Raw genomic sequence first — 25,204 nt, forward strand, 5'->3', positions numbered from 1 at the left:
TTGGGACAATATTGATCTCTTTTGCATAAAATACTGGGTATTCTGTTACAGCAAAACTTTTCCAGGAAAAAAGAAGGGACTTGAGCTTCCTTTGTCCTCTTAAAATTAGGAAAGGGTCTAGATAAAGCAAAAGTGCAAATCTGTAGGAGATGGCTAAGGAAGGAGAGATACAGTACCACCACTGGGGGCTAGGTGTGTTCATATACTTCATTTTCTTTTGCCATGCCATCCCACATAGCTAACACCAAGGCATTTTCTGAGGCCCCTTTCTCATTTGCTCTGTTCGGAATTAGAAAATTGCTACTCTCAATGTCTGGTATAACCCAATTTCCCCACATGATCTTCTACCAAGTCAAGCATCCTCTGGGCATCTGCAGGCTCGTCAGCCAGGCTCCTGTGGTCCCTTTTGCCTTCCCTTTCCTAAGAGACCACGCATTAAGTCACTGTTCATCCTCCCCTGACCCTGCTCCCAATGTTCGCGCCCTCGAGAGAGCAGAGGCGTCTGTCCCAACTTTTATTCTGAAAGTTCCAGCAACAATGAACCTTGCACAGTTCACTCAGTGAAACAAAATGATGAAGAACATAGATGGCCTCTTGTGGTCAGCAAAGCCGAGATTTTCTCTTTTGCTCTCAAATGCTGTCTTGCAAAATTTCACAAGTACAAACATATGTTATCATCTGACCTTTTGAAAACTATTCTGTGTATATATAAATTCACTTAAAGTGTACTGCAACTTGTGGCTCCTAAAGCTCACTTTATGCTATTTATATCTTTTTGTTATAAGAAGACATTCCAAAGAAAAAGTGGTGATGAGCACTCACATTTCTGTTATCATGCACCCCCTCCCCCAAGTTAAACCCACAGTCAAGTCACTCTGGCCTTTTGTTTCAATGGATCTCAGGGTTAACCACATTTTGACAGTAACAACAACAAAAAAAGTTCTAAATGTAATCTAAGTTAACAAAGACTGATAAATGTCACATAATCACCAGATAGAAGATGAACACTGCTGACATTAAATCAAATAGTTTGTCACTCTGTTGGCTGTCAAATTAGGATCTCTTAATTTTAAATGCAATTGCTACATACGATTTTATAAAATAATTAATGTTCCCAATTTAAGACTACCCATCTTCCACCCCGCATCCCCAATACCATATCCTGCCAAACTGTTTAATCATGCAAAATCTGTTAATTGCTTAAAGACCCTCAGGTTGTTTTCAGCAGTATTTTCTTCTGATGTTTAACACAGAAAAATACATACCCCTGCATACATTTGTACCTGGTTAATGGTGGTGACATGATGTCCTGCCTTTATCACATGGGTCCATCTGCCTTGCCTATTAACTATCACCTTTACTAACGCGTGTGTAGACTACTGATCACATCCTTGTAACTAGAAGGAGTTCAATATGGCTTAGGTGTAATACTGCTCCCCCAGTGAGCCATCACAGAGGAGGACAGCTAAGGTGAGGTAGGGGGCCTAAAAAAGACAAACATGAAAATCAGCAAATAAAGAAACCAGAATAGGTAGAAATGGAACAGGAGATATTAAAATGAAGAGTTTAACTGAAATCTTAGCTAATGCTTTCAGTAATTCAAGTCATTTGATTCAGTTCCACAAAATTACCCAGAGCATGAATCCTTGCACAGAGCATGCTCCAGAAACAAGCAGACCCCAAGTTCTCCTCGTTTTAGGCAGCAAAACTCTGTTAACTGCTCTTTCAGTCCATAGGGTAGCATCTCAATTTATAGTATTACACAACCTATTTAGCATGGTAATCTGGCTTCTACTGCAACAGATTTAAGAAACAGATTTTGACTACTCATGGAAGGAAAAAAAGAGAACTAAAAAGCATGATAACGTTTTCAAGGGAAAGACAAAAGAAATAAAGGGCTAGCCAGCTTTGTTTCATTTATTAAATTCCAAGGGCTTTCCCCACCAGTTTGAAAAATGCATGTTATTACCACTGTGTTTATTAAAAGTGCTACTTCAAATTGCAGATTGAGCAAATGGGAATTCCCTTTGGTAGCTGTAGATTACCCACTAACAATTATATGCAATTTTAAATGAAAGGAGGAGGAAAGAACCAGGAAGAATTGCAGAACAATGGTTCTAAAAGCCACTGATAATTTATATAAAACTAGACATCTAAATGTATGATAGTAAAATGTCCAGAGTCACACAGATGCAATATTCCCAGGGTTGCTTTGCATTTTGATTTTTAAAAGTCTTTCAAAATGGTGCTCAGAATCAACTAGCATAAACTTTGCTCACTGATTATCTGATAGCTTATTACCAGATTTAAGAAGGGGCTAGGGACCTTCCAGAGCAAATGGTTGCTTACTAGCTCACTTGAAAAATGCACTTGTTTCAGCATAGAAATAACAAATCTGTTTCTGATTCCTAACATTATTTTCCAAATGCTGCCAAGAAAAGAATCTAAGGAATTCTTTTACATACACAACATACAAAAGACAACTGGAAAGAGGCCTGTGATCTGTTCCAGGGTGCACGATGACGAAGGATAGAGTTAGTTTCTAATATGAACTGCCCTTGTGGGAGCAGAGGCACATGCCTGAGATTGTTCATAGCTGTAATCTCCAACATAACTCTTTGCTATTATTAGACAACTTAAAGGCCTTCCTAAATCAGTAACTTGTGAAGCAGAAGAGTATAGGACCCTATCGTTCGGGGCATGCAGGCAGCTGGGACACACCCAATTCCACAGAATTCACCACTTTTCTGCTCCATGAAACTAGATTTCTACCTCTTGGAAGACACATAAAGGCTGAGGAAGGGAAAGAACCTAGTCTAACACAAACCAGGTTAAAAGTCCCTAGAGAGAATGCAAAACCAGGTAAAATCCATTAGTAAATTCAGGAACTTCAGGTCTGTGATGCTTATAAAATATAGTGAAATTATTCCTGGGGCACAGAAGGATATATGTATGCATCCTGTCCATATTAAAAGCAACATCAGGCCAGGCGTGGTGGCTCCTGTGATCCCAACACTTTGGGAGGCTGAGGCAGCGAATTACTTGAGGTCAGGAGGTCGAGATCAGCCTGGCCAACATGGTGAAACCTCATCTCTAATAAAAATACAAAAATTAGCCGGGCAAGGTGGTGTATGCCTGTAGTCCCAGCTACTCCGGAGGCTCAGGCAAGAGAATCACTTGAACCCGGGAGGCGGAGGTTGCAGTGAGCCAAGATCGCACTACTGCACTCCAGCCTGGGCAACAGAGCGAGACTCTGTCTCAAAAAAAATAAGAATAAAAGCAACATCATTTAAAAAATATTACCTTGTTTTTAAAACTCAACAGCAGAGAGTCTGCTTTAAAATTTTCAACATTGTGTAATAATCACACCAATGATTTCAAAAGTACATATTTTAGCATGGTTTACTTCTGTTACACTAATAAGGGGGACTTAGCAACAGAGTCCCCTTTGAAGAGAAGGAGGATAAGCAGGAGAATGTTGAAAGACTGAGTCATCCAACAGACTGAGCTATCTAATGCAACTGTTTAAATTTTTGGCTCACACTGAGTTGACTGCAGTGAACTAAGTTCAATTTTGTTTTTTGTTTTTCCCCTTCTCAGCGGGATAAAAGTTCATGAAAGAAGCCGAATCGATTAAAGGAAATAAAAAGGCAACATTTTCCTTTGCATGACTGATCATAATGGGTATGTACATTTTCAACTCTTCTACCTACACATACAAACTCATCTTAAATTTGCATTGCCATAGTTTCAAAGGCATCCTCAAAGCAGCTATGTTGGATATCATTCTTACAGTTTTCCATTAAACACACTTCCCATGCAGCTGCCCTCAGGCTATGTGATTTTACATGCGGTCCACTGAATTGGGTTGAATAGCGTCCTCCCAAAATCATGTCCGCTCACAACCCTGGAATATGACCTTATTTGGAAATACGGTCTTTGCAGATGTAATTAGTTAAGGTGAAGTGATATACTGGATTAAGGGTGCACCCTAAGTCCAATGAGTGGTGTCCTTTTAAGAAAAACATCTGACACAGAGACACAGAGAAACACACAGGAAAGAAGGCGGTAGGAAGAGGGGCAGAAACTCAAGTGATGCTACCAAAAGCCAAGAAATGCCTGGAGCCATCAGGAAGTGGAAGAGGCAAGGAAGAGTCTTTCCTGGAGCCTTCAGAGGGAGCGCGGCCCTGCCAACTCCTTGATTTCAGACTTCTAGCCTCTAGAACTGTGAGAGAATACATTTCTGGATAAGCCACTCACTAAGCAGTAATTTGTTATGACAGCTCTGGGAAACTAATGCAGATTTGTCTACTAACCAGTGCCAGTAGGACAATACTTCACTACCAGTCCACAATTAGATTAGTACAGGAAATGAGATTAAATGTTTAAGAACTTTTATAGCTGTTTGACAATGTGGTGATATCACACAAGCACATGATTTTGTGTTTTACAAAACATCAGTCTGTAATGGTTTGGAAATTTCTTTTAAAAAGTCTTCACCGAAGTTAGAGAAGCACTGCAAAGATAATTAGTATTTATAAAGTTAAAGCTGATGTACCATAATTAAGAAATTTACATTCAGAACTATTTCAGAGAAGTGTAATTATGTTCCACGTAGCTTTAGTAGTAAAAACATTTTATTCTAATTTTTATTTATTCTTTAAAAATTTTTTTCGAGACAGGGTCTCACTCTATTGGCCAGGCTAGAGTGCAGGGGCACAATCATGACTCACTGCAGCCTCGAACTCCTAGCCTCAAGCAATCCTCCTGCCTCAGCCTCCCAAGTAGCTGGGACTACAGTTCCATATCACCACATCTGGCTAACTTTTTAATTTTTTGTGGAGACAAGGTCTCCCTATGTTAGCCAGGCTGGTCCCGAACTCAGGGCCTCAAGTGGTCCTCTCTCCATGGCCTTCTAAAGCATTGGGATTATAGGCTTGAGACATGGCACCTGGCCTATTCCACGTCTTAGAATAATCTGTGAATGGTACACATGGTAGTTTGCTATTAATCATATTATTTGCTATTAATCATATTATTTGATTAGCCATAATTCACTTCCCAGACCATAATGGATCACTTGCTACACAGTGAAGGAACGTACCATGCCTTTGTTAGCCACAGAGACCTTAGCTGAACTTCGCAGAACATCTTCACAAAGACTAAGTGCTCAAATGTTGCACATACAAAATGCAGTTGGGAGAAGCTGATGTATCTGAGATATTTCAATAGCAAAGAGTGATTGCAACTATATAAGTTACGATAGTGACAATAATGAGGAAGATGGCATCCTTCTTCAAGGAAGGCCAAATTGACAAAAAGCTGAGCAGACCTGGCTTCAGAAAAGAAACAGTCTAAGTAGAGAAAAGGAAATCCTGCATCAATGTGGGAAGCGATCTGATTTAAATATTTTCTTTCAGCAATTACAAGAAACACACAGGAACATGATTTAAACCAAAGGAAGAGCAATCATGTTTCCTTTAAAATCAATGCTAATCACAACCACATATGCAATAGCCCCTAGGACCTTGGCTAGCCACAGACCAATGAATGAAAGCCACTTTTCCAAAGTAAGAACACAAAGCATCAACAAGTAGCTCTTACTATTCTTCTGCTTAATCTCACTCACCCTTATTTTATCATGGGCTTGCTTCATATGTAGGGCAAAGGACAACTTAAAAATCATTATTGTAAATCAACAAGCTATAAGTCACAGGAAGAAAGTAGAATGTCAACTGTTTGTCCTAGCTGCCGGGAGATCAGAGAGTAGGCTTTAAAAGGGTGCGATTGTGGATTCCTGATTAGAACACACACTTCAGCGTAAAAGCACTTAGTTGTCATCACATGCCATACGTTTGAGTTTTTAAAATTTTCTGAGTTACCACAGAAACTAAGAGTCCAAGAAAATGAGAGATTCTTTAATAAAATGAAATGGCTATTATGGGAATAGGTGGAGAAAAATATGTTGAAGCTGCAGATGTCCTACCCAGTAACAATTCCACAACCATATTCAATTAAAAATTGTAAACCTTAAGCTATCATTGGATTGTAATGACTTCAACTGCACTGTGGAAATTACACTAGGTAGCATGTAACTTCATCCAATAATACCACTGACTCTTCATACCTAAACATTTTGTAGAACAATTTTTTGAAGAAACAGTGTCATGAGAGCTCATAGTGCCTTTCATCTAAAATTATTTTTCAGAAATACTTAAATTCATGTCAGCCCATGACTCCTTGGAAATCCACTGCAACTAGATACTCTCTGTAGTAAGAATTAATTGAATGCTTGAGGACAGAAAAATGTGATGTTCCTTTTTGTTCTTACCCCCTCAATTTCACCAAATTTGCACCTACTATACAAAGGAATATCCCAAACACCAAGTTCAATATTAAAGACTGGTAGGTTTTAAGATGTCAAAATAAGGTTAAAATTGCAGAGGCTGGGTCTACAAAATCCACGTCTATACCTCATGAACAGATTTGAGGACATAGGAGCAATCCACAAAGCAAATAAGCCAGGACCACTTTATTTCCAAAACTTGAAAAGATGTCAAGAATTTCCCATCAACAGAATGACATACACTGAAAGATATGAACAGAACAGTTCCAAGGAAATTCATCTCCCCCTTTACCCCCGACCATTTCAACAATCACATAGACAAACACACTCTCACATGCCTACATTAATTACATTATAACAAGAGTTGGAAGAAAAATAGAGTTGACGGAAAAAATAAATGCCTAAAGAGAGAAAATACTCCTTGACTAATCAGGGAATGACGACATATACTCATATAATCACCATCTTATAGTACTTAGGAAGTATTATAATCCATATGTGGCCAGAACAAGAAGTATGTTCTTTCTTTTCTTTTTTTTTTTTTTTTTGAGACCGAGTTTCACTCTTGTTGCCCAGGCTGGAGTGCAGTGGCGCGATCTCGGCTCACTGCAACATCCAACTCCTGGGTTCAAGCAATTCTTCTGACTCAGCCTCCCAAGTAGCTGGGATTACAGGCACCCGCCACCACGCCCAGCCTAGAAGTATGTTCTATAGTCAAATTAATTTCACTCCTAAGTTCACAGAGTAAAGCTTAAAGCAATAGAATCCTTTACCCTTTCTACTCCTTCTAACCCTTACATGAATAACTCCTTACATGAAAATTTCTCTAATAGACTCATACTACTGCTGTAAACTATTCCTATATTTATTAAGTTGATTTTAAAAACCTTCTTTTAAACTTTTAGCTACTTTTGTCTATAACAAAACACACACAAAACACATTCAAACACAGAAATATCCTTTCTGTCTAGAAGAGAATTCCATCTCCCCAGCAGGAGGTCTTTCTTCCTGTTTGCAACAAAAAAGAACAATGACTTTTTCACTTTCATACTTACAAAACTCCTTCAAACTTTGATTTTTACTGGAACCAGCTCTGTGATTTAGACTCTGATGCTAAATGACAATCTTCCCCAAGTAGAACTTTGCCACCCAAATGGACACGAAGTCCCCTCACCTTTCAGACAGAACATTCTGCAGCAGTTCCATGGAGGGGCTGTGCTCTGTGGTCTGATGAAGCCTGCAGTGCTAGGCACAGCTGTCTCCCAGCCCACCTCCTCAGCGCTCACTGCCAGAGAGCGGGGCGGCCAGCCAGCGCCTGTTACTCCAGGAAGCCACTGCCCAATCCCCAGCCTGCTGGGCTGTGCTGCTGACACCTCCCTATCTCTCCTGGGTTATTTCACACCATGGAATCAGCCTGCAATCATCTTGAAAGGGGAAAGGAGCCAGGGGTTAGCAGTAACCGTTCATATAGTCCAGTGCAGATCAGCCCAAGGGCGAGCCCATTTGTTTGTGCTTCTCTCTCAGCATTTTCCACCACAGCGGATGCAGCTCTTCACGTGATCAACAACACAAAAAAGAAATCACTCAATTCAGTTTAACCTTTTGCTATTAATTATAACTTGCTATTCACTGACTTCATTATTCCTTTTCTGTTCACATGCTCCCCTTTTTTTTCTAATATAGAACACACCATATACTGGTACATAATTAACACTGCACATTATAATAGGAAACTTTGCACTCCGTTGTCTGAGTCTACGTAAATGAGTGAATATATGTGAAATGCTCTTTCAGTCCCAGACAAATCATAAGCACAAAGTAAGTGCTATCATTACTACTACATAGTGCTATTTAAAAATGGGGCGGGCATGGTGGCTCACACCTATAATCCCAGAACTTTGGGAGACCAAGGTGGGAAATATCACTTGAGCCCAGGAGTTTGAGACCAGCCTCGGCAACACAGTGAGACCCCATCTCTACAAAAAAAAAAAAAAAAACTAGCTGGGCATGGTGGCATGCACCTGTGGTCCCAGCTACTTGGGAGGCTGAGGTGGGAGGACTGCTTGAGACCAAGAGGTCGAGACTGCATTGGGCCATGATCACACCACTGCACTCCAGCCCAGGCAACAGAGTGAGACCTTGTCTCAAAACAAAAAACAAACAAACAAAAAACAAGAAAACCACTTGAGTATTAGGATAAAAATGTGAAGCATGTTACACTTCTATGGCAATGTCATTTTTTCAAATGAGGAAACAAAGGCAGCATTAGAGTATGAGAATTTCTAACTGTACTGTGGCTGTGATCAGATCAGTACATTTCTTCCCCTCCACTGGAAAGCTAAATTCACTCTGGCAAGTTCAAGATTACTTGACTGTGGAATCTCAAACACAGGTGGAAAGTGGCAGAAGGAATCTTATGACAGACCTGACGAGAAACAGTTCACAAATACTGCCTCAGGAGCACCCTGCTTGAAAAGTACCATCTGAACCCTAAGTGGCCCCGTGGTCCTTCCCCACAGAGACGTGAGAGTCTCCTGGCTCAGGAAGTGGCCATTGTTCACAGGACCCGTTGCTGTTTGCAGGTCTTCCTTTTGACTCCACAGGATGCAGGAAACTGACTCACAGAACCAATCTATCTATCTGTCTGTGTCCTGGGGTGCTCACTGCCACACAGTAAGGATGCTCTATGTTCTTTTGGTTTTCAATATACGGTGCAGCATATCCCAGCTGGGTTTCTGCTCCCTGTCACCATGAATCACCAATAGCACCTGGGTAATAAATATGTTGTCTACCATAAGGAAGTCACTGTACTAGTTTCTATGATCACAAGAATATATAAGAGGTCTCTAGCCAGAAGCTAGTTAGGATTAAAAAAAAAACTGCATGGGGAATGATGAACAGTGATATTAACGCTTCTTCTTTTTTTTTTTTTTTTCCCCTGAGAGGGTCTCACTCTGTTGCCCAGGCTGGAGGGCAGTGGCGTGATCTCAGCTCACTGCAAGCTCCGTCTCCCAGGTTCTCGCCATTCTCCTGCCTCAGCCTTCCGAGTAGCTGGGACTACAGGCGCCCGCCGCCAGGCCCGGCTAATTTTTTTGTATTTTTAGCAGAGACAGGGTTTCACTGTTTTAGCCAGGATGGTCTCGATCTCCTGACCTTGTGATCCACCCGCCTCGGCCTCCCAAAGTGCTGGGATTACAGGCGTGAGCCACCATCCCCGGCCTGATATTAACTCTTAGAACAGAATGGGAGGGAACCTCATAGCTCATTTCATTTGTGTAAACCATGAGGTGATTGATTCACCTAACAAACAAGATCAAAACCAGACCAGCTGATTAGCCTCTTCCATCTCACCACGGGACTCTCTCCATGGCTGATCTGAGTTATTCTCTGTCCTCTCCTGTTCTGAGTAGTCTCTCCCATGTAATTTACGAATTACAGAGGTATTCCTGAAAATATTTTCATGGGTTACGTTTAACTTTTCAAATTGTACAGAGAGAGAAAGGAACTCCTACCTTAGAGACTTAAGACTTTTGAACACAGGCTAATACACAGGGTCTCAGGTGATTAGGCGTATTTAACAGCACTCTGAATACTCACAGTTTAAGCCTTTTTTTTTTTTTTGAGACGGAGTCTCACTCTGGCTGGAGTGCAGTGGCACGATCTCGGCTCACTGCAACCCCCACCTCCTGAGTTCAAGCAATTCTCTGCCTCAGCCTCCCAAGTAGCTGGGACTACAGGTGCCCGCCACCATGCCCGGCTAATTTTTTTTTGTATTTGTAGTAGAGACAGGGTTTCACCATCTTGGCCAGGCTGGTCTTGAACTCCTGACCTCGTGATCCACCCACCTCAGCCTCCCAAAATGCTGGGATTACAGGCGTGAGCCACTGCACCTGGCAGTTTAAGCCTTTTTAAATAGAGATGACTTTATATGCTGGAAAGTACAGTGGATTGAAAAGTAAAGAGAATCTCATTCCAGTCATATCTATACCACTATCTAGTTCAAGTCTGTCCAACCTGTGGCACACATGCAGCCCAGGACAGCTTTGAATGTGACCCAACACAAATTCGTAAACTTTCTGAAACATTATGAGATTGTTTTGCAATTTTTAAGTTCATCAGCTATCATTACGCTTCGTGTATTTTATGTGTGGCCCAAGACAATCCTTCTCCTTCCAATGTGGCCCCAGGGAAGCCAAAAGATTGGATGCCCTAATAGTTAGTCTCACAGCAGTTCATGGCCTGTAAATGTGAGGACTGAATAGAACAAGGGGACTAAATTAACTCTAAGGTTCCATCTTAACTCAGTAATTTTTTATTTTTGGTATGAATACACACACATACTATTAGGTACATTATGTCAGGTCACAGGAAAAGAATCTTTGCCTTCTTGTGGTTTAGTGCAAGAGATGAGTGGAATAAATATAATTCAGTGTGGTAAGTCACATAACAGAAGAATACACAAAATTAATAATGATCAATGTAGTTCTTGCCAACTGCCATCTAATTAAGCTACTCTCCTAAAGTTAAAGCATATATAATTTAATGTAGTGGGTTGAATAGTGTCCACCCCAAATTCATGTCCACCCTCAGAGTGTGAACTTATTTGGAAATAATGTCTTCATAAGTTAAGGAAGGTAAGAATCAAGATGAGATGATACTGCATTAAGGTGGGCCCTAAATCCACTCACAGTGTCCTAATAAGAGAGAAAATGGAGCCGGGCATGGTGGCTCATGCCTGTAATCCCAGCGCTTTAGGAGGCCGAGGCTGGTGGATCACCTGAGGTCAGGAGTTCGAGACCAGCCTAACCAACATGGAGAAACCCTGTCTCTACTAAAAACACAAAATTAGCCAGGCATGGTGGCGCATGCCTGTAATCCCAGCTACATGGGAGGCTGAGGCAGGAGAATCGCTTGAACCTGGGAGGCAGAGGTTGCAGTGAGCCAAGATTGCGCCATTGAACTCCAGCCTGGGCAACAAGAGCGAACCTCTGTCTCAAAAAAAGAGAGAGAGAGAAAAGGATACAGAGACACAGTGAAGGTCATAAAAGATGGAGGCACAGACTGGAGGGATGCTGTCACAGATAAGGAACACTTGGCACCAGCAGAAGCTGGAAGAGGCAGGACAGGATTCTCCCATACTGCCTCTGGTGGGAGCAGGACTCTGCTACCACCTTGATTTTAGAACTCAGGTTTCCTAAACAGGGAGAGAATTGGTTATTTTAAGCCACCACGCTTGGGGTAATTTGTTACAGTGACTCTAGGGAACTTATACATTTAGCAAGGTAATAATTATGTGAGATGGGCATGATTTGTTTTTCTTTTAAATCGTCTTCAATTTATGTTTACATAGGCTTAAAACCTATTTTTTCCATACCCTTGTACTTACTGCAGCAAAATGTTATAGCACTTCTAAACAGCACAAATACCAACCTCTATTAAATTGCTGAAATTATAGGTATCACTATCTGAAAACTTCACAGCATTAACCTCGAGCAATGACAACAAAAGGGGTTTTTCTTAATGTCAAATATAAAGTTATCATATTAAAAAAAAATCCCTTGTGGGCCGGGCACAGTGGCTCATGCCTATAATCCCAGCACTTTAGTAGGACAAGGCAGGCTGATCACCTGAGGTAAGGAGTTTAAGACCAGCCTGGCCAACATGGCGAAACCCCATCTCTACGAAAAATATAAAATTAGCCAGGTGTGGTGTCATACACCTGTAATCCCAGCTACTCCAGAAGCTGAGGCAGGAGAATCGCTTGAACCTGGGAGGCAGAGGTTGCAGTGAGCTGGGATCGTGCCACTGTATTCCAGCCTGGGCAACAGAGTGAGACTCTATCTCCAAAAAAATAATAATAAAATAATTTTAAAAAGCCCTTGTGTTTACAACTGTATGTTTGAGTATAAAACATGAAAAGGCACACTGTTCAAACTAGGAAAAAATAAGAACTATCCATTGAAATTATGATTGACACCATTGATCATTGCTACTGAGATTGAAAAATAAATACCTAGGAAGCTTTTGTGAAAGGGAGTAGGTCCAAGATGATGCACACTCACAGGATTTGTAGTCCTCTGGACAGCACAAAGGTCTGGCCTTTGCCAACCATGACCTTAGGGCGGCAACCACTTCTCTCCCTTGTAAGATTACAACATCCAGCATCATGTTAAAGTTTAACATTATTATCTCTACAAGAGGGAGTGGTATCCACACATGCAGCCAAAAATATTTAGATAATTATGTCTTCAAAACCACTCCAGTATGATTTCACTTGTGTGCTACCAGTTTAATTTTGATTTCCATAAAATAGTGGGGATGAGAATAAATTAGAAATTAGTTTGCATAATACACAGAATTAGTGCGTCTAGATCAGCTCAAAATTTGACTTCATTCCTGGCAAAACACAAAACAAAATTATACAAGCAAAACAGGCAAACCATATCTCCTCCCTATGTATCCTCTTACTCTTGCCAAAAAGCCCAGATAAAGATGGAAAAATCCTTCTCCATACCCATTCACAGGTCTGTTTCACCTCAACTGCAAAGTACAGTACAGTAGTCCTCTCTTATCCGAGGTTTTGCTTTCGGTACTTTCAGTTACCCCTGGTCAACTGAGGTCCAAAAATATTAAAACAGAGAGAGATATCAAGACAGAGGGAAAGAGACCACATTTATATTAATTTTATTACAGCATACTGTTATAATTGTTCTATTTTGTTATAGTTATGTTGTTAATCTCTTACTGTGCCTAATTCATAAACTATCATAGGTATGGATGTATAAGAAAAATATAGTATATATAGGGTTTGGTACTATGTGTGGTTTCAGGCATCCACTGGGTGATCTTGGAACGTATCCCCCAAGGATAAGGTGGGGCTACTGTATACAGACAGGCAATGCTTATTTTCACAGCCGTATCTCTAGACATGCTTTTAAAGCATGAGAAGCTTGTGAAGTCGGAGGAGACTGAAGACATATTTCCCATCACAGTGCTTTCCATTTCCCCCTGGATGCAAGAGATTGGAGATGCTGAAACCCTCTGACACTTTTAAGATGACAATGACCAGGTTAAGCCAATTCCCTAGAGAAGAATCCACTCTGGTGGCACCTATGACCATGACTAACACATTTTACCCACGTTTTAATCATTCTCCACTCCCCTACTATTCTACAATACTTCTAGTTTCACCAGTATTCTGAATCTCTCAGACAAGAGATCTAATCTGGGTTTTTCTATATATTTATTACTACCTCAGGCACAACAGAAAGAAGAAAAAAATTATAGCATTATAACTTTAAACTGGCTAATTTCACTGTCTCCCTGGCTCACCAGGGAAACTGATTTAAAACCAGTCTCCATTTTAGTGCCTTCAGTCCGTCCAGCTCTGTAGGCAGGGGAATATGGAACGCAGGTTGTTTGCTCTGGACACTGCCTCTTACCAGCATCATCCGAGCCTGTATCCTGTTTGAGTTTTCTCCACTCCAGAGCCAGGCCTGACCTACTGAGTCCCAAGGGCAACCTTCATCCTCTTTGCATTTTCTTTTAGGAAATAGCTGAATCCTGGGGTATTTTGTACCGGACTCAAACTAACCATGGAGCAGTAAGGCAACTACACAAATGCTTCATGGAGGCTCTTCAATGGCCTCTGGCCTTGGGTAGACACATTCACATCACTGTATTTCCTCCCTGAATCATGGGAGCTCTGCTCTAATTTGCCATTTAAAAATATACCCTCCTGGGGCTGGGCATGGTGGCTCATGCCTGTAATCCCAGCACTTTGGGAGGCCGAGGCGGGCGGATCACGAGGTCAGGAGATCAAGACCATCCTGGCCAACATGGTGAAACCTCGTCTCTACTCAAAATACAAAAATTAGCTGGGCATAGTGGTGCACGCCTCTAAGTCTCAGCTACTCAAGAGGCTGAGGCAGGGGAATTGCTTGAACCCGGGAGGCGGAGGTTGCAGTGAGCTGAGATCATGCCACTGCACTCCAGCCTGGGGCACTAAGTGAGGCTCCATCCCCCAGGAGATACATAGATATCTATATACACCCTCCTGAGCCAGTTCTTGAGGTTATTTCAACTTTTTTTTTCTTCATAGCCAAGCCTAGGTCTCTTGACATCAGTCAAGAAAGTGGCCCTCATTTGGCTCCTTTTCATGAAATTTGTGACTTCACTCATGGCACCCTAGCTAGCTCTCCTAACACTCAAAGTGTTAGATTTTTCTCTTTTTTTGTAAGAACCTTTAGGTCCTTCTGGTTTCATCTTCCCAGGGAAGGTAAAGATGAGTTTCCAAGTTGACCTGGGCTCTTGGCTTAGATAACCTTCCAGCCTCTTTCGGTTGCCCTTAGCTGTGGCAAGCTGCCTTGACTTCCACTGCTGTCCACTGAACTCCAGTCTGTAACTCCACTCATTTCCTCAGAAGCACAGTGACACCTCATGAGCAGCAGTGCAGAAAGGAGATTTTATTATGGAACCTTGTGCCATTTATCCAGCCCTGATGTCGCTTCAAAGCATAGTGCCTATGGCTGAGATGTTTCTTTGAGACAGAGTACTCCTTGGTACCTTTGTAGCTGATATTTTTTCTTTCGAAATCTGACCTTTTAATCCACCTTCACACCTATTACATCTTTCCAAAAGAACTCCAATTGCACCATCCTTTCCCTCCAGAGGAAAAAAAAAATCATGTTTCTACTTATGTAAAAAACACAAGATAAGGATAAATCCTAAACTCCTCATGTAGCTAATAAAGGCCTGTCTGGACTTGTACTCAGTATTTTTTTCCAAACTATTCTGGATGTATCCCATTAAGTGACCCCCTTGGTAAGCTCTGCGTCATATTCCATAGGGTCTTGTAACTCTATTGTCTTGAATCAGGCTATTGCCTCCTTTGTCTGGAATGCAGCCCTTACCCCCATACTCTGCTTTTTACTTCTCTAAAGCCTCATCTAACCATGCTCCTCTCCAGTAGCAGGATCAATCTCAAGCTTGCACCATGTCCCATGGCACTTCATTCACGTGGCTGGCATGGTATTACAATTCTGCCCACCCAACGTGAGTGCTCCTTAAAGCAGCAACTTGCTCATTCACACTTAACTTCCGGTACTTTTCAGGGTGCTGGAACATGATAGGTGATCCATGTTTGTTGCACAGATATGTAAAGCAGAATTATTATTACTTTGCTATTTCATCCAAAAGCAAATCATTAGTGGAAAGTATATAAAACCTAGATAAGACACATAACCACCAGCATAGATTCCTATGAAAAGTCATATTTTCCTTACAATTAAATAGATGTATTTTCCCTACACATGACGGTATTAAAACTCATTATTAAATGAAAAGTCAGTGATCATTCATAGTTAAACTTTATGGTGAAATCTTTATAAACTATCATTTCCTTAAAGGATTAATAATCTGAAAGAGTCTCATTTACAAACACACAAACACAGATACCATTCTCTCTCCAGGCAACTTCACCACAACAAACTCAGAAGGCAGTTTTTCCTACTCTCATTCTGCCTGAATTAAATATTTGAAGGATGATGGAAGTGAAAAAGGAAGAAAAATATTTTCTGGAAATATTTCTTACAAAAGAATTAACACCAGTATGTCCAGATGGAGGGAGGATACCAAAAGATGTCATAATAATGTCCCCAAATTCCCTTTCTTAGTAAACTTATAAGGAACTGTATTATAGGAGAGAAAAACAAAACCACTGGAGTCTAAATTGTTTTCTCTTTGCCATTGCCACTATGCCTAACATATGTGTATTATAATTCAGAGGGTTTAGGTTAAAGCACATAAGAATAACCTCATAGGAAAGATACAACAGTAGGTTCTTTCACGTTGTGTATTTCTTCAACGTGCTCCCTGATAAACTGACTTGCAACATATACAGATCAACGGGACCCTCCACCCACCAAAAAAAGTCATTTGTGTCATTTTCTCCTAAGCATCTGAGTAATCTGAGGAAGTAAAAACCATAACCAACCTTCAACTACAGAAACAGGTGCAACTTCTCCACCCACAAAATCAAGAATTATTCAAGTTCATGTACCAATCAACCAGGCGGACCACAGTTCTGCCACAATATATGTGTTAATAAAACATAACCAGAGAGAGTAACTGGACTATAATTACTTTTAATCATCAAACAAAAAGATAAAATTCCAGAAGACATACTAAGATATTAACAGCAAGGTACGCCAAGGTAAATGTCCAGGCTTCTGGTAACTTCTGCATAGATAATTGAATACGTTATTCTAATATTTAATTTCTTTAAGGCCTACTTGTTTAAAATATTGTGTTTTGAAACCAACTAAGTATTTGAAAAACTCAAAGCTCTGCAAACAACTATGGAATTTCTATAAAAAGGTAGTTTACTTCTGAAATTCACCACATTCACCAACTTTTGTCCCCCTTTAACCTTAGTGACAACATTTCAAGGAAGAAGCTAATAATTTCCCTTTCAACTGCCAAGGCTTCTGAGTCGTGAGGCAGTTTGAAACTTCAGGAATAGTGAGTTACTTCAGGACCCATAGGATGTACAACAATAATGGTTTGAGGAAACCACAGCATTTAGGCTCCTTCAGTCTTTTTCCCTGTCTTTAAGAGTTTAAAAATAAGCAAGAAAATGATTCTTCAAATCGGCAGACCATCTTCAGGGGTGGAGTCTTGCCACGGTGCATGATAATCACAGAGTTACAAGATCCACAGAGCACGGTGCGGCCCACAAAAACAGCTCTTCTGACCCTCCTCTTGATCATGCCGAACATGATCTGAGCCTTTTCCTTTTGGATTTTTGTTTTACCTCTCTCTTTCTCTTTCTCTTTCTCTCTAGCTTAAAGTCAGTAAAGTTCTAGTAGAGGTAACTTACCATTCTGTTCATGGTAATGGCTGGGATTTCCTTTGTGTTCTATTTTTATTTAATGCCTCTTTGTAAACTCAGCTATTAACTATAATAAGTCTACAGCCACTCAAGAGGGAAAAAGTTCCAAGTCAAAAATAGAATGCTAAGTTTAAAGTTTTAAAATGCATCTATTGCTTTCGAGGCAGGTGTGCTTCTGACAGCTCTATTAAGTTACTCAACTGTCTCTAGGGACTTCAGTTCCTAACAAAGAAAGGCTGCAGCCTGGTGCCCTTGGGTTGGTTTTTTGTTTTTGTTTTCTTTTTCCTCTTTCATTCTTTGAAAACTGAATGAATTCTGTTCTTGTGTGGAATAAAAGTGACATGAGAAAGCCTGTTTTCAGGACTGGCGTTCTTCCTCTTTTGTCTTTGCTATGGTAAGTTGCTTATCTTCTGCACATCTGCTTAGAAAACTTTCTGTGTGATACAGAGTGACTCAGACGCTTCCAAAACCTGCTCTGTAAGGTCAGAAAAGGAATTTGTCACTTGACCCTCACAGGGCAGTCAGGAATGTCAAAATTAAAGAGACTAATAGAAAGGAACACACTCTCAATACCTTAAGAGGGGACAAAGGAATGTAAGGACATAGCCTCACTGGGCCCTGTTGGATACAGGCCTTGAGCAAGCTAACTCACTTTTCTGCATCCTCCCTTCTTAGCTGCCAAACAAGGGATCAGACAGGGTATCTCGGAGGTTCCTTCCAGCCCTGACACGTTAGTTAGCCTTGTTGTTAAGCTAACTCTACTTGGATCCCTTCACATGTCCAATTTAAAGACTGTGTACATATATTTACTAAAATGCTTCAAATGGCACCGAGAGAAGAAAATGTGTGGTCATTGCTTCAATAAGAGCTCTCTCTAAATAATTACTGAAGTTGATTTCTCTCATTAGGTAAACACAAAAGTCAGAATTCTTTGAGTTTTCATTTCATTAGAAAAGAAAGACATCTTTAAAACTATCACCATCTCTTATATTTTACAACCAAAATAGAGAGTAACTATGTAAAGTACCAAAAGCTTTTCCTATCAGGAGTGAGACTCTTCTGTCAATTCTTCAATGTTTAGAGAATGACAGAAGGAATAACAATGCTTCTGTCATTGTTATTGTCATTGTCATTGTAGAAAAATAACTATTTTTCTTTTCTCTGAGCCCCATTTCTTGAGTCACAGAATTTTCTGTAATCTCTATTTTCAATTAATTCAGGTTGTATTTAAACATTTTTGTAGGTCTCCTACGTGCAAATCAAAATACTCATTGAGCAAACACTGTGGATCTAGGATGCAAAATGGGGATTATAGCATTTCAACACAAACTAGTAAAAAGTCATGTGAATTCTCTGCACTGGGATATTAGTGGTTCATTAACAAATTCATGGAAAACCAGAGGGTCAGATCAGCTTTTTCAGCCACATTTTATATCATTCCCATTCGCATTAATGAGGCTCAAATATCGTTTAAAGTATTTGGCCAAAAACGTTTAGTAGAGTAGAAGTGGTTTTAAATAATTGAAATACGTCTTATCTTCACTATTTCTTGACTTTTTAAATATAGAGGATACAAACAAGAACATGAAATAGAAATCTGGGGGATGCAATTTCAACCAAATGAAAAATGAGTAAATAAACTCGGTGTCTAAATATCAGACGGAGAAAAGAGAGTGACAATCAACAAGTAATTGGAGAAAGTGGTTAATGGTGAAATCAAGGTTTAAAAGCATACTTGCTTAGTAAGTGAAACAAAGCAGTAGATGATAATCCTCCTTAAAAACTCGGAGTGATTTTTACAGGAGTGATTAAAATGTAATGTTTACAGAAAACACTGGGATGGCCAAATACAGTCACCGGTCCATGATGTTAACACAAACATGTATTTTATTCCACCGTACCAAAACGAAAAGCCAACAGAAGATAAACATGTAAAAAACATAGTTACATATTAGAGTAACATCCACTTATCAACGGATCATTTTTCTGACAAATTCAACCACTCAAAATATGGCAAAGAAGAAATCAAAATGGCCTCCAACCAGACAGCACTGCCCACAGGATTGTGGCTCGGGATCTCATGCATCTTCCAGTCAATACTGTTGCAATACACTGGGTTACCCAGACCCCCCCCACACAAGGTAACACAGGAGCAACACCAAGCCAAAGAGTGGTGGGGACTACCAGAGACAGGTGCAAGTACACTGTCGAAAGAGAAAGGCTTCCAGCAAAAGTGAAATACAAAACAGTCACTGGAAGTTAAAGAACACTGCAGAGATCCATTTCATGCCAAAGCAAAGATCTCTACAATATTCAGCGGCCACCAGGGCATCACCAGATTATTACAAGGTCCAATGACTAGTCACAGTGACACCAGGGCATTAAAACGAGGTTAAATTGTACTCTTTGATTGAGCAGAGTTGTTGAAGTGTCATGAAGAGTGTGGGACTAAGTCACGAGAAGTGGATTCAAATCCAGTCTATACCAATTATCTCTATGGCTTCAGGCAAGTCTTAATATTGCAGGAACTGCTTGCTCACAACAAAAAGGGGCAATGCCACCTGTCCTGCCACTCCCACAGAACTATCCTCATGATGAAAAAAGACCATGCATGACTACTGCACAAACCATGACCAGTAAACAGGCTCTGGGTGTAGACTATACTTTAGAAAGATGTTCATTAAAAAATATTTTCAATTGTTTTAGAATTCTGAAAGATGAACGAGGCAAGCTTCTGTTATATGGAACTACAAATAAGTAAAAGGCATACTTCTCTAGTATTTTATACAAGTTAATATCTAGTCCATATGATCACAATTTAGAAAAGTATCTCTAACCAATTACCAGGGTTTTTTGGGGGGCTTTTTTTTTTTGAGATGGAGTCTTGTTCTGTTGCCCAGGCTGGAGTGCAGTGGTGCGATCTCGGCTGACTGCAACCTCCGCCTCCTGGATTCAAGCGATTCTCCTGCCTCAGCCTCCCGAGTAGCTGGGACTACAGGCACCCACCACCACGCCCGGCTAATTTTTTGTATTTTTAGTAGAGATGAGGTTTCACTGTGTTAGCCAGGATGGTTTCAATCTCCTGACCTCGTGATCCACCCGTGTCAGCCTCCCAAAGTGCTGGGATTACAGGGGTAAGCCACTGTGCCCACCCTTTTTTTTTTTTTTTCCCCCTGAGACAGAGTCTCACTCTGTCGCCCAGGCTGGAGTGCAGTGGCACAATCTCAGCTCACTGTAGCCTCCGCCTCCTGGGCTCAAGCAATTCTCCTCCCTCAGCCTCCTGAGTAGCTGGGACTACAGGAGCACACCACCATGCCCAGCTAATTTTTGTATGTTTAGTAGAGACAGGGTTTCACCATGTTCAGGACGGTCTTCATCTCCTGACCTCGTGATCCACCTGCCTCGGCTTCCCAAAGTGCTGGGATTACAGGCGCGAGCTACAGTGCCTGGCCCCAATTACCAGTTTTTTACAGTAACTGTTTCAAAGAAAACACTACAGCCAGGCAGTGGCTCACGCCTATATTCCCAGCACTTTGGGAGGCTGAAGTGGGAAAATCACTTGAGGCTAAGAGTGAAGACCAGCCTGGGCAACATAGCAAGACCCCTTCTCTACAAAAAAACAAAATAAAATAAATTAGCCAGGCATGGTGGCAGGCCCCTGTAGTCCCAGCTACTTGGGAGGCTGAGGCAGGAGAATTCCTTAAGCCCTGGAGTTCAGGTTACAATAACCTATGAGTGCACCACTGCACTCCAGCCTGGACGACAGAGGGAGACTCTATCTCTTTAAAAAGAAAAAAAAAAGAAAAAGAAAACCACCAAAACATTGCTTTTGTTTTCCAGTTCCGACATAGGATCTCTGCTACATACAGGCTAGGATCCAAAAATTGGAAGTTAAAGTTTTGGACTAAACTTCACAACTAATTTTCCCCTATGGGGGATGGACAGTAGGCTGGTAAGCATAATGACAGAGAAATCTACAGGATCAGGGCAGAAACTGGCCAGACATTGCTATTCATGGGCTTTCCCTAGGGCCAGTGAGCAGGTGCAGGGAATCAGCCTGAGTGCATTAGCAGGCTCTTCCACACTGCCCTGCAGCAGGCAGCAAGGCTCCCGTTGGCAATCACTCGGTCCTGCTGCCAACTTTCAAGGCTTATACACCAACGGGGTCCTGGACTAGGGGTGCAGAGGGGAACTCAGAAAAGGACTTCCTATGGTGGATGAATGCGTAGGTGGCTCAGAGTCACAAGCTGGGTTTTGGACCAGATGGTTTTCTGAGAGGCACCACTACTCTACACTGTTTCTCAAAGTACTCCTGGTATACCAGGCCTTTCTCCAACACCAAGACAACAGTGGACTATCTACAGAAATTCCATCATAGCTTGTAACTTCTAAATATTGAGAAAAAAAAGCTATGTGATACACATGCATAATAACACCCAACTGAAAAAAGTGAAGTCTACTGAAAGCACCATTTTTGAGGGTCATAAAATCAAGTAGTAAGTCAGGACTGACATTTTCTGTTTGATAACATAGAATAGAATAAACAGAGAAAACAGAGTATCATATGTAGACATGCAGTAAAGGTAAATCATTCCACAAAGCTATTCCATGTACGCATGCCATGCATATATGCCATGTGTGGCATGGGAACCAATGTAAAGTGTATTTATTACTTTGGACACAAACAAAACTTTTTAAACTCTCTGACTTAAAAAATAAACTATAATTAAACTTTTCAGGCCCTGAAAATCCCAAAACATTCACACCATAGTTCCTGTAGGAGATTATTTCCCCCATTTGAAACAAGCATGGATTCTAGAGAAAACTAGCTCAACTTTCTCAGAAACTAGAGAAGAATTTACTAATTGGATTTTTGTTCAAACCTTTATTATTAGTTGGAGTTGGAACATAACCTTTGAGATTTCCAAAGTCAGCGGCATAACCTTCCCCTGGTTACAGTGACATAAGAACACAGATCAACTGAATAAACCAACACATTCTCCAGAGTGGCGATGTAACCAAGGTCTGCTGATCCAAAGGAATGTCGAAAGACAGAAACCCCAACCTCGCCAGCTTCATAAAGCATCAATAGCACACAAATGAGACACGGTGGCTCAAAAGTGGCTTGCAAATGGAACAGAGCTAAGATCCTTATGACAGAACAACACTCAGGCATGCACACGTAAGAACAAAGAGTTGGACTTGGGAAGCTAGCAAGGAAAAAATATTTAAAACATCTTTTTATAATGGGAATAGAGTGTGTTGAAGAACTCAGCAATGAAATGACTTTACGGTAGAAATCAAAGTTCTTTTTCCAGGAAGTCAGAGCATTCTATGTACTTTCTACTGGTGAAAAACTTATGTAAATAAATAACTACCAGGCAAGATGATCACAGCAACCAAACTAAGCACCAGCCACAACCACTCACAAGGTAAATTCACAAATTGCCTTGTGTCTGCTTTGTAAAAGAATCCCCAACCAATCAAGACTAAAGCAATACCCACCCGTATTCAGGAAGGAATGCTGGTTTATCTCAGAAGGCAATCCAGAAACACCAGATACCCAGTTTCTGCTTTAGCTGAGGCGTTTCTAGTTACAAAGTTAAAGAGAAGCTTAGGGAATAGAGGCAAGGGAACTGTATCGACAATAAAATATACTTATTCTCATGTTCTCTAGTCAAGTTTATGGAAAAGACAAAACTCAAGTGATACTGTTTAAAGAAATCTCAACTGCTTGTGGCTTTTATTAATACTTGTGAGTTTTCCTTCGAGAAAGCCAAACATATATTAAGCCCAAGCCTGACAATTTACTTGTACCACTAAAATTATTTTAACCAGTGAATAGATCAGCCTTTATTCTTGTTCTATACCTTTTTCAATAATGCACAAAAACTTACTAAGCTATGTCTTAAAACATAAAAACAAACCTACAATACTACAAGTGTACAATTAGCGATGCAAGCAGCATATTCAGAAATTTGACCAAGCTCCCACAAACCACAATTACTTAGGGGATGGGAATCCAAAAAGTCTTAGCTAAGCGGTGGCGGGTGGGGGGGCGTGGAACCGGATCAGTATGGGAGTGATGATCTCTTCTTTCCTTATAGTTTATTCCCTCCTCTTCCCTCCAGGTTACTGCCACCTTCTTCCATTCACTACCATTCCCAATACAGTCTTTTTCAAAAATAAGAGGGCATGAAAATGGGAAAGTAGAGTCCCTCTTCATTCCACTAACCCTAATGAGCTCCCACTCTAGGAAACGCCTTGTAGGCCAGGTTGCTCCCAGTAACTTCACAATTCAAGCCATTTTCACATTGACTTTGGGAAAGGGTCTCTCCTCAGTGTGAGTTACTCAGAAGGTTGCTTTATATCAAGTGTATGCAGCACTAGGGGCTCTCCAAACACAAGAACCCACGATGTGCCCGCCACATGAGGCGCACGCCCAAGCATGCACCCAAACACTAGAAATTAGCCCAGCAAATCATGGTATTGGTAAGGGAAGCACTGGCTGGGAGACTTGGCCAACAAATCCTCCCCCTACAACCACTGGGGGAAGATGGTCTCAGACAACTGCTTGCCTAGGCAAGCATTCACCATTTCTCTTACAGCCTAAATATCCAAAGCAAGATGCAGCCAGCACAGTAACGAATTTTAGCAAAAACTAAGTAAATAAATGTTGGTTTAATGTCTATGATATCTACTAGTCAGTCATCAAATGTCAGCGATGAACTGATAGAGAATGCTCAGAGATGCTGAATTCAATGGAACAGAGAAGAGGTGTGGTACAGGCTGAAGAGGGGCAGACCACAGCTAGACCACTGCAACCAGCTTCAGGCATCCCCAGCCTCACACCACACATATTTGTGTATATGAACAGTGTGTATGTTGATTATACATAAATTTTCCAATCACATTTATTAAGACAGTGATTGCCATAAATATAATCTTTAATTAGGGAGATTAGAAATATAAGGTAAAGACTACCCATAGTTCACAACGCTAGAAAAAGTATAACTATACATTGGAAAAAATCACAGATGCCGTTGCTAAGGGAACAAGTAATTATGAAAATCTGTGGCTTCTCTTAATAAAGATACCCTAACATAGCCAGGTGTGATCACTCATGCCTGTAATCCCAGCACTTTGGGAGGCTGAGGCGGGTGGATCACCTGAGGTCAGGAGTTCGAGACCAGCCTGGCCAACATGGTGAAACGCCATCTCTACTACAAATACAACAACAACAACAACAACAACAAAAACTAGCCAGGCGTGGTGGCACACACCTGTAATCCCAGCTACTGGGGAGGTTGAGGCACGAGAATCATTTGAACCCTGGAGGTGGAGATTGCAGTGAGCCGAGATCACACCAGTCTACTCCAGTCTGGGGCACAGAGTAAGACTCTGTCTCACACACACAAAAAAAGATAGCCTAACATGAAAATCTGTGGTTTCATTACTACTTTTCCTCATGTGCCTATATAATCCCTTCAACGAGAACTTTGTCTTTTCTCGGTTACGACAGCCCCTAGATGACCTGGTTCTAACCCCTAATGCTCCAATCTCTTCTGCACGCCATAACCAGAGCAGGTTCCCTCCAATACAGCTTCGACCGAGTATTCACAATAGATATTTACTTACTATCTGCAAAGTACAAAGCACTTGAAAGACACAGGCTAGACTTCAAAGGGCTTCAAGTCTAGGAGAAGTACAAAGCGCATACTCAAATATTCTCAAAGCAGAGTATTTGCCCTTAAACCAAAAGTTATTAAGTCCTTGATGCCAAAACGCCCTAGGTGCTTTCAATGTCATTTCTCCGTCTGAAGAATTATACTCAGTTCCCTGCTTCCCCACATCTGTTTCTCTGCCCAGTTTTCAGTTCTCTCTAATGATCTGACCCTTCCTTACCAAACCAACTATTGTTTTTATTGGTCACTTATGATATCCAGACTATGTTTATTAAATGAATG

At 41.0% G+C, this 25,204-nt stretch overlaps 1 protein-coding gene across 5 annotated transcripts in view; it reads right to left on the reverse strand.

Moving 5' to 3' along the window:
• The window catches only part of NHSL1 (NHS like 1), a 274,952-nt gene that overhangs the window by 114,637 nt on the left and 135,111 nt on the right, over positions 1 to 25,204 (reverse strand). The window contains exon 1 of one of the 5 annotated variants that reach the window (XM_008953047.4): positions 7,521 to 7,985. The exons of the other annotated variants lie outside the window; for them this stretch is intronic. Coding sequence (XP_008951295.1) covers positions 7,521 to 7,536 — 16 coding nt within the window. The 5' untranslated portion in view covers positions 7,537 to 7,985. Of the gene's footprint in view, positions 1 to 7,520; positions 7,986 to 25,204 lie in introns of those variants that run through there. 5 annotated transcript variants of the gene reach the window in all.

Source organism: Pan paniscus, chromosome 5 (assembly GCF_029289425.2).
Source record: "Pan paniscus chromosome 5, NHGRI_mPanPan1-v2.0_pri, whole genome shotgun sequence".
Classification (NCBI taxonomy): domain Eukaryota; kingdom Metazoa; phylum Chordata; class Mammalia; order Primates; family Hominidae; genus Pan; species Pan paniscus.